The 11,233-nt window shown below is 37.9% G+C and overlaps 1 protein-coding gene across 2 annotated transcripts in view; it reads left to right on the top strand.

The window, feature by feature from the left end:
- The window catches only part of irf1b (interferon regulatory factor 1b), a gene marked incomplete in the record, with an annotated part of 3,163 nt that extends 1,713 nt beyond the window's left edge, over window positions 1-1,450 (top strand). The window contains 5 exon segments of one of the 2 annotated variants that reach the window (XM_008332200.3): window positions 1-66; window positions 176-271; window positions 379-401; window positions 526-595; window positions 849-1,450. In XM_008332200.3, the coding sequence (XP_008330422.1) occupies window positions 1-66; window positions 176-271; window positions 379-401; window positions 526-595; window positions 849-934 (341 nt within the window). 2 annotated transcript variants of the gene reach the window in all.
- Between the last annotated feature and the right edge of the window lie 9,783 nt (window positions 1,451-11,233).

The following is an 11,233-nucleotide window of genomic DNA, read 5'->3' as shown; positions in this document are numbered from 1 at the left end:
AGCCAGCATTCGATGTGAAGGACATGTTGCAAAGACATACCATCGAAGTCGGGCCGTGGAACGGAGGTGCAGAGAAACTGTCTACTAGTCTACTTTTTCCACATCTCAGTTCAAATGCTGTGCATGTAGATGCCTCGCCTGATGCTAATCACTGTCCTGCTAATGTCTCTCGCAGATATGGAGTACGATTCGGATGACATAACGACCAATAACTTTGAAGTATTGGCCCCCTACTGCAATCGGTTTCAACTCTCACCACCCCACAGACATGGTAAGAAAACAACACTTATGCACTATAATATCTAAGTCTAACTCCACGGTCCATCACACTCATGTCCCCCGTGTCTCCTCTTCTCTCTCTTCCATATGACCTTCCAGATTATTCCGAAAACATTCTTGAGGTAAGAATCTTTTTTTTTTCCTCTCAACAGCAGGTGCCTGCATGAGTTATCTATGACTAATTATGAAGGATCGCGAATGACAGGATTGGACACTAATGAAATGGCCGTTCTCTTTATCTTGCAGAATTTCCAACACTATTTGGATCAGCAAGACATGAGTTTAAGCAGCCTGTTTACCGACCAGTCTTCATCAGGTAAGCGTCGCCTCCTTGGTGATCAGAATTTACCGTTTTAAACAAGAGGAACTCAGGGAATGCTGTGGACGTTAGCTTTGGAATTGACAGGATTAAGGACATTTTTAAGTTGGTAGTAAACAATGGCTTTTGTAGGTATGCGAGTTTAAAGTTCACGACTTTCCAATCGACCAGATTAGATTATAATATGTGTATACCAAGAGTGAAGTTGTCCTGCAGTTCCTAACCCCACATCCCCTCCGTTTGTTCACAGATGAAACAGACGAAAATGCCAACTACACAATTTTGGACAATGTTCAACCAAGTCTCACAGTAAACCCCTGGTCAGACATTTTCTAGCTGTGTGCTATCAGTACACAGCAGTGCTTTTAGCACTTCGGACTTAAAAAAAAAAAAAGCTGCTCCTGTCTGTTGTATCCTCTCATCACCTCATTCCACCGGCGTGTAGGAATTAGCATCCGGCTCGACCGCAGGTGGCACCAGTTCCAGAATCCTTCCTCATCTCACCCCTCCTTGACATGAAGTTTTGATGGCGAAAGGGATCGCCGCTCCGTGCCTTATTCAAGCTCTTTGAGATGTTCTACAGTAACAGAAGCGGGTGACCCTCAATCAGGGTTGATTGTACACATTTGTACATGTTGTCAATATAAATCACGTCTTTTTCCGTTTTCAGCAAATAGGCTATGTTTAGTTAGATTTCATTAACATACAGCATATACTTATCAGCCACTTGTAATGTCACCTCTCCCTAAATTTGCACTTAGTTTGCTTACGGCAATGGAACTATTTGTAAATAATGTTGTTGTTGTTGTTTTTTTGAGTTGTCATAAATAAAGTTTATTATCTCAATGAGAACGACGCCTTGAATGATGTTATTCAATACAGCTGTTTGGGGGTTCAATCACTGACACAAACAACACGATTAGTTCAGGTCAAAAATGTTTTTGGAAGGTGTAAAAATAACTTATTTAACTTTTTTGAATGTTACATTAGAACTAGAAACAGTATATTTTAGTATTAGATCAACTTGTGAAACCAGGTCCTTTTGATCATTATTTACTGCAGTAATAGTAATAGTTATGAGGAAATACTATATGTGAACAATTAACCCGGCTGTTTTCCCAGTTTAGTATCAGATGCGGGATTTTTTTTAACAATACGATATTTGTGCAGTAAAAAAAAAGTCTGAAATGCACTCCATGATAATTACGTATTTCAAATGTAAAATGAGTTTAAGAAAAAAAAAATTTTTAAACTTAGTAATCAAGGTTAAAGCTCAAGTGTTTATCGGGTTTTACATTTTTGAACTTTTAGTTATTTTGGCTACCATCAAAGCTATTCCTGGAACAAACTTTAATTTTCCTTGCGTCGTCTTTGTGATGATACGGTTTTACTGCTATGGTTTATATCAAGCGTCCATAAAATCCCATTATGGTCCTTGGTTATTTACTGTACAAAGTACAGGTGTATGTGATGATGCAACTTTTTGCACACTAACAAGTTGTACAATCAATGATAACTTACGTAGCTTGTTTGTATACGCTATGAATAAAACCATAAAGTTCCTTATAAAGGAAACAAATATGTGCATTGTGTCAATGTTGTAAAATCAATTTTTATGTGAAGTAACTCACACTTGTGGAAAAAAAAAATACAGATTGCCAGTTTTGTAAAGGGCAAAAGATTTGAATACTTGACTCGCTGATAAAGATCTCGGTCAAAACAACAGTACAGTGTGTAAATCAGGTTACAGAAACTCAGAAAAAGTTTTCTGAAGATTTTATTAACCATTTGTTCAGTTAGTACCATTAAATGTGTTAGTCTAATTAACAGTTTTAAAAAACAATGACAAGACCTGGGAAAGATGTGGCAATCAGGAAAAGACCACAATTGGAACGGGGGTGTCAAACTCATTTTCACCGAGGGCCACATCAGCAATACAGTTCCCCTTGAAGGGCTGGTTGTAAAGGGAAGACTGTATAGATCAGGGGTTCCCAACCCCTGGTTGGTGGACCAGAATGAGTCCATAGGTCATTTGGTACTGAGGTTCCCAACCCCTGGTTGGTGGACCAGAACGAGTGCATAGGTCATTTGGTACTGAGGCGCATTTTTTACTAATTTACTTCATTCAAAGAAAATCCTGTCCGATCCATTTACTTTCTTTATTTAAAGATAATCTGGCAATATTTTAAATAATAGGTCATTCAGACTCTGATACAAACAGAATAGAGTCTAAAAGATGTTTTATTTTGAAAATGTAAAAATGTGAAATTTTGTTAAAACAAGGTTGAAAATGTAAAAATGTGAAATTTTGTAAAAACAAAAAAGTTTGGGGACCGCGGGTATAGATGTAACTTATAACAGACTAATACATGTTTCTACAATTGATTATTATTTGATTGATTTTAAAATGTTCTAATTACTTAGGTCAAGAAACTCTGCTGCATGGACCACACAAAACGGCCTGGCGGGCCACATTTGGCCCCCGGGCCTTGAGTTTGACATGTATGGTTCAGAACCATCTATCATTTTATGGACAGACATTCTGCTTCAATTCTTTAAAAGAAGAAAAAAAGTCAGTAGAGTTTTCTAGAAGGAATTCCTTGTTTTGGCACAGTGTTGTTGACTCATCACACCAAGGTATCTTGGGTGCTTTCCACTGGCAAGTGTAAACACTTTGACAGACATGCTCATTTTAACAACGCAACATCCTTCGGTCGAAAACTTTGTAGCAGCAGTGGATATTGTGAAAAGACCGAAAATTGTCGAATAGAAATGACTTCCCCTACAGCTGTCAGCGAGGCACGGCCAGCCGGTTCATCAAACTGACGTGGTATTTCCCCTGTTTTTTTTCACTTAACAGCGTGGTTAAAAGTGTTATTGCTGTGACCATCGCAATACAGGAGGTTATTTAAAAAATATCCCTTCTTCACCCTGAACGACAGAAAAAGTGCATTCGAATAAACCTGTTTTTGCTAAGATGTAACTGTAACACAATTGCATTAGGGTTGCACTGAATGGTGGGAAAATAAGGAGTTCTGGCATGAATAGTATTTACTCTCCTAACCATGACGAGAAGCACGTTTATCTGGTACAATGAATGGGTTTTTTTTTTCCCCGTTGTAACCCGTGGAGGCACAGCCAACCAATCTGTCGCTACTGCTTCTGATTGACAAGAAAGTGCGACGGCGATGGCATATGTGCCTGTGTGGCATTTCTCAGGATACTACGGTATCCTCCCATAATGAAATACATGGACCAGAGAATGCCGATCTGACAACCAAATCTGACCACAGGTATGATCAGTATGTGAGTGTTGTCTTTTGTGTATATCTGATAACCGACAGGTAAAACTGTCTAGATATGTCCAATCTTGTTCTAACCAAACAAGAGCACGCATTTCGACCAATCGGTTGTCTTATACCAAATAAAGCATGTTATTAATAATAATAATAATAATAATAATAATAATAATAATAAATAAATACCTCAAGGTTAAAATCATTATTGACATATGATCACAGGCTAGATGTGATGGGTTCATGGGCCAGAGGTTTGCCACCCTCAGTCGAGAGTGTACCTCATCCATTGAAAGCTGGGACTGGCTCCAACTCCCAAACGATCCTGCAAAAAATTAGACGGTAAAAAAAAAAATTAATGATCAATCAATGAATGAATACGGATTTTCTCTTTTTCTCATTCATTTTTATGTATAAGTATGACCATGCAAAGGACTGTCCACGGTGATATTTGAAATTCCTGGAAAGACTTATCTCCAGCTCCATTTGACATGCTATAAAACCTCAATTTTCTTAGTTTTTGTTGGATGACAAATGTAGACAATGGTTAATGTGGCGTTGAGGAAATCTGCAGCGCTGACTCATTTCTAGTACACACTTGTGCAATCACACCGTGAATGAAAAATATACAGACACACAGCACAACCCTGGGGCTCCCTGTGCACATCGATATATATTTGGTTAAATGCGGTAACTAACTCTATACGGAGCAAACAACAGATACATGGATTTTAAGGTTTGAGCCATTCGCAGTATTGTTCCCCAAAAACTGGGTTTGCGATTTTTTTTTTTTGGGTCGCTTCACGTCATTTTTCCCAGGAGTTCACAATCATCGCAACAGCTGTCTGCCTCCAACGTCAAAATGGCTGCCCGTTTAAAAGCTCCCCCTGTGGTTTTTTTTCTGGTTTTTTTTTTTTTTTTGGGTCCCTTCACGTCCTGTTTCCCCGGAGTTCCCAATCATCGCAACAGCTGTCTGCCCCCCACGTCAAAATGGCTGCCAGTTTAAAAGCTCCCCCTGTGGTTTTTTTTCTGGTTTTTTTTTTTTTTTTGGGTCGCTTCACGTCATGTTTCCCAGGAGTTCACAATCATCGCAACAGCTGTCTGCCTCCAACGTCAAAATGGCTGCCAGTTTAAAAGCTCCACCTGTGGTTATGTCTCTGGTTTTTTTTTTTTTTTAAATAGTGTATAATTAACAATAGCCTTTGTATTTAATGTTAGCATCCTGTCCTGTCTTTGTTTTTGTAATTAATTTATTGACTATTTTGTTTTTCCGATTTTGCTGGTTCAATTGCTGTTTTTTGTTGTTTCAAACTTGTTGTTCAGATATCACTCGGTCAACAATAAAATATCCTCATTAATGTTCAACAATGCTCAATTTCGTGATTTACGAATACTGTCGATTGACTTGCGTCCAGAAGGTTTGCAACTTTTAAGCAATGGGTCCTGTAAACCATGGGTCCCCAGAAAATAGTTTTTTTCTGGGGACCCATGATTCACAGTCATGGGTCTACGTTTGAATGATTTCTCAAGTACCCATTCAGTTGATACCATCACTGTGTCATATGGTTCTAAAGTGTTTTTTTCCCCCCGCAATCCAGAAAAAATAAATCCTACATGTTGTTACTTTTTTTTCTACAGATTTGAATCCAGATTCTAACTTACAACCTTAACAAGAGAATACATTATAAAGCTTGTATTTCCAATACTAGAAAATAAAATAACAGACAGCTACAGTATACACGTTTAAGACAAGAGGCCAAGAGAGTTTGCATTTACTTCAGTTGTGCTCAGAGTAGCTGTAAAAAAAAAAAAAAAAAAACCAAACCACCAGCGCATTCAATTGTCAGAGAGCCAGTTATTTTCCTCCCCAGACAATGGTGCTCACACGACGGTAGAGCTTCTGAACCAAAATCACACATCGGACAAACTTCTTTCAAAATGACTCCTAGAATTTCTATGTCAAAACTGGACACTTTGATCATCTCTCATAACAGCTCTCAGATATCACTCGGTCAACAATATATATATATATACACACATATATATATACATAGATATATACACACATATATACATAAATATATATATATACATATATATACATATATACATATATATACAAATATATATATACTTCTAATTTTACTCTTTCTCTGCCTGTGGCTTGTGCAAAAACAAAAATATATACACATATATACATAAATATATATATACATATATATATATAATAGCAATTTATAGCAATTTTGCACAAGCCACAGGCAGAGAGAGAGAGAGAAAGTAAAATTAGAAGTGTTAAAAGAAAACACTGGGCTGGTGCAGAGGAGAGAGGCAGCAGAGTTTTTGCAAATCATATGACTTCCAGGAATCACCAGCTCTGCTGTAGTTGTCACAAGCACAGGCTGGATGATGTCATTAGAATCCGTAGCATTCTAGAAGTAGTTGATTGTTGTCCTGGATCACAACTCAGCTAAATCCATGTATTAAAAAACTAGCAGTTAATGCTGGTGGGGGGTGAGGAGTTTCGAGGGCCCCATTATTAAGAGGGGCCCACTAAGAGACCTTAGTGCTTCCCCTACTTGTCAAATGTCATGTTCTACGTTTTCACAAATATGGAAAATGATAGTCAAAAACACCACCAAAATGCATGGTCGCATGTACAATATCATCAAGACATTTTCAACACCCTCACAGCGTGCTGTGTTGCACACCAAGTAAGGAGTCTTTGCCTAGAACATACGTGTCAAACTCAAGGCCCGGGGGCCAAATGCGACCCACCAAGCCGATTTCTGTGGCCCGCAGGAGCTTCACCTGAGAAATAAAAGTTTTTTTATTACCATCTTTTTTTAATTGATTATCTTCAAATAAAGAAAGTAAATGGATATGACTGGAGTTTCTTTAAATGAAGTAAAGAATAATAATATAGTAAAAATTAAGCACATTTTTTAACTATGTCCTACTGCAGCCTGGTACCAAATAACCAATGTTGGGTGAAACGTCCGTCTTACAGGCTGCTTCTAGTGGTTGGTGTGGATTAACTATGTAAGAACCAATCAGAAAGAGAATGAAAAACAACAGGGACCGTTTACAAGACTTGGCCGATTTACTGGAAGGACTAGAACCTTGTCAGCTGCCTGTTTTTTTTAAATCTTTTTTAACCCACACCCACTGAAGCAGGTGACCCAACACTGGCAGATTGGCATGCAGCCTACAAACCACACCAAGTAGCAAAACAAGCCAGTAGAAGAAAAACAAATACTAACCGCAGGAGATGTGACATCATCGTCCTGTGATTGAGAGATTGTGAATGAAATCCTGTGACTTCAGGTAAACTTCAAGTCGACTTCAAGTAAATGCTTTTCCAAAGTGGTGAATTCAAATTGATGAGGGTTACATGTGATTTTGTGTGTTGCTTTTGACTCAAATTACAATCATTTCTGGATAATGAACCATACTCAAACTCAGCTGCAGAAAACATCTCTTACTTGCTGTATATAAAAATACGATTCTTGTTAATGTGTTGTTTTACGTCGCATACTTATTCAAAGTATAAAGGGCCATTTTGCACCGGCAAAATCAAAATTTCGATTAATGAAAACGACTTTACGTCGCATACTTATTCAAAGTATACAATGATGAACAAACGATGAGAATGATGTTGACACAGCTCTGCAGGTCTGCTCTTACAGTATGTTGCTTTTCATCCTGAATGACTCTCGTTTGTGCAAGTGAAGATAGCAGCATGGATGGTGGGGGGGGGACAGGTGACAGACAGAGAAGAACAACAGTGTTCTGTCAGCAAGTGCAAGTGAAGATAGCAGCATGGATGGGGAGTGGGGGGGGGCAGGTGACAGACAGAGAAAAACAAGTGTTCTGAAAACTTCAATGGTGTGATGTTTGCCACATCGGCACCATCCGCATGACAGTCCGCAATGAAATACACATCCTACAGTCGACCGCAATGCTACCCGAATTTGCTGGTTATGCTGTTTGTTAGACAATAATGAACCAGGCTTCCATTTTGTGACTGGAGTTTAATGACTACTGTTGACCAACGAAATGTTGACTGTTGAATTCTACACGTTCAGATCTTTTCAGGATGTTGTTGTGACACTAAATTGTATGTATAATTTGGTATCAATAACTTAGTACAAGGTTTTTCTTAGTATAAGTATTAGTCACGATACATGTAAATACCTTCTGGATTGTATTTATTTTGGATGGATATTTAGATTCGGATTCTATTTATGTGGCAACGTACTTTATATATTTTCTACTATACTGTCATTGATACATATTGTATTTCACTTTAATTCAGCGATCTATTTGTGTCTTGTTTTCAAAGACCACATTTTGTTAATAACTGTCATTTCAGTATTGGCCAAAAATACCCCCCACCCCCATCGCCGAGCAGCCCTGCTCCCACCAGAGTTCCATAGTCACGTAACACCATGCTGAAACACATCCACAAAGTCCCGTCATACAGCTAGCATTCACTCACTCAAGTAACTGTCCCAGAGAAACCACATTCACACGGCAGACATACAGTTAGTTAAGCTACTGAAATAGGCACGGCTACCACAGATCATGTCGCAGCTGTTTTGTCAGGTGTATTTGTTGTAGTGGCTGTTGTTTATTTGGGACTTTACACCGTGACGTGTCCATTCTCACATACAGATGATTTCATGATTTGGACTGTTACAACTGCACAACGTACGTCACGGTGTGTATAGCGCAGGTGCTATATACACAAAGTATTTGAATAATCTAATCTAAAGTACTCCAGGAATTGGCAGCAGCACAGCCAATAATGTCTTTCCATACAGGAAGTATGAAGTATGAAGTGTTACATGAGGGCATCGCAGGGAACATGTTATAATTGTCTGTTTGAAATTGAGTTAGAAGAATATATTTTTATGTATATTTTATCTATTTGAATACAGGGCATTTGAGTATCAGGCCACAAAATCATGTACATGAAGATTTTTCTCATCAACTAGGGTAACTGTTGTTTTTTGTATACATTGAATTGTAGCTTGAATTGTTTATTCATATTATTTGTTATTTTATATTTAAAAAATGCAAAATATAATTTACTATGCATTTTTTAAACGGATTGTCCAGATTGTACTTCTACTACAACAGACGATAGGTTTACTTACTCACCAACAAGGAATCCTCATTCTAACAGGTGTTCTTCAATAAGTTAGTATATATTACAACTATTGTTGATTTTTTTTCTATAAATACTCAAGTAGTCCTTTGTCATACACAGTTTTGCCAATTTAACTGGTAAGAGCTGACTCTGTTTTCTGCAATAGGACACCTTAAGACACCTTCCACTCACTCTTATTCAAACTTCTTCAATCAAACAAAATGTATTGCTGTGTGTTTTTGGAGAAAATATAATTTGACACACAAAAGTTGCATTAGAGGAAACACTCCCCAATGTAGATTGGACTAGACTTTTTCTGGTCTTTTAAGTGTAAAATAGTAGAATATAAAAGTATGCGCTCTCCTTTTAGGAATAATAACAATTTGAAATGTGAAAATAAAGAAATGTTTTCATTTTATGGCCACATCTATGGTCCGTATTTATTAAATAGACAAGGGATATCAACAGCAACACCACAGCCACATGATAAAACGACAGGATATCTGATGAGTCTCCTCCCTACAGTGTGACCTGCTCCAGCGGCGAGCTCGATTTCTTATAAATCACGTGATTAAAAGTCAAGCTTGCAATGTGGTTGCAACATGGATCCAGCAGGTGGGGCTTTTTCACACTACACTGACTGTCCACTAATAGGACAGTTAGTTGAGTTTTTCTCAACACGGGATATGTTTAGTCTTTTCATGTAAGCATTACAGTCAATGAATGTCTACCGGTGAAAACACACAACATGAGTGCCAAGAGACAAAGATTCCTGGACATGATTAGGTTTCCAGTTTAATTTTTAGTTAGCTCTCAACTGCCTATGTGCCAAATAGGTGTGGTTCAAACCATTGTTAGTATTTGTATTAAAGATACTACTGTAAAATTTTTTTAAAAAAAGCACCCTAGTGGTTGGTTCTTTGGCAAGGTCATGTTGTTGACACTTTCCACCTGTACTGGTTATGCCAGTCATCTGGCGTAACAAAAGACTGTTGCCGCCTTTTGTTATCTGTTATTTAAATTCTGTCAGCCCTTGACGGTAAGTGCTTGTAAAAAGCTATCATTTGAAATCATCAACTCCATATCTCTATGTGACAGGTGATGGCGCTGTACTGTATGCGGAGGTCAGAGAAAGATTGTGATATCTTATCAGTTGCTGGTTAGGTTAGGCTCCGTCTTTGAGGCCCTCTAGGAACCGATCTCATTTAAACCTCAGTCCTAGGTGATTTGGACAAACTAACTATTACAGCTATGCCGTATCGTTGTTATCTTAAAGGTGTAGCATAACACTGTACGTAATCATGGGACGCAAATAACTAAACATGGGAAGTACCTGGTGAATAATTAACGACGAAACCACAGCGCTTCCTTTTTTTACATGTATCAAACCAGCATAAGCAGCACAACTTCTCGTTTGTGGTACTTTGGGTTTTGCCGCCATCTACTGGTGTTTTGTTATACCTGTTTTATTTTTCAATTCTTGTGCAAACGGGACACCTAGTGGTGAATTATTTAATTGTCAATTGGATATTCAGAGCAAATCTTTATCAGAAAAAAACCAAAAAAACCAAAAAACAATAATACTAATAATCAAAGTAATAAAAATAATAATCACAGGTTGGTAACTTTACATTTACATGAATGCATTTAGCAGACACTTTTAGCAGACACTTTTATCCAAAGTGATTTACTAGAGGATTTACAATCAAGCTACATAGAGGAACTCTAGAAAGGAAACCACTAATTAGAAAAGCTGCACTTCCAGAGGGTGAAAGTGCAATGGGAGACAAATGCAGAAGGAGAATAATAATTTATAAAAAAAATTAAAAAATAATAATAAATAATTCAGTGAATCTCTGTGTCAAAACAATGAGTCAACAGCAAATCACCATCTATGTTTTCATCACATACAGCAGGGGTCAACAACGTGGTGTCCGTGGGCCCCTAGTAGCCCACGTGGACTACATCAAGGGCCTGCAGGGTATGTTCTAAAAATATAACTAGTCAACAAGAAGGTGAAAAATTGTACCGTTACTGTGCTTTCTGAATCAGTTCCACTTGCGATGATATTCAAATGAACGCAATGACGATGGTAAGAAGAGTGTCTGCTATTGTCTGTCCCAAATTATTGCATTGTTCAGGAAGTGCCCTTGACATACACTATATTACCAAAAGTATTCGCTC

The sequence above is a fragment of the Cynoglossus semilaevis genome, chromosome 19 (assembly GCF_000523025.1).
Source record: "Cynoglossus semilaevis isolate Cse_v1.0 chromosome 19, Cse_v1.0, whole genome shotgun sequence".
Classification (NCBI taxonomy): domain Eukaryota; kingdom Metazoa; phylum Chordata; class Actinopteri; order Pleuronectiformes; family Cynoglossidae; genus Cynoglossus; species Cynoglossus semilaevis.
The sequence above is the reverse complement of the archived record's forward strand: the minus strand, read 5'-3'. Positions and strand labels throughout refer to the sequence as shown.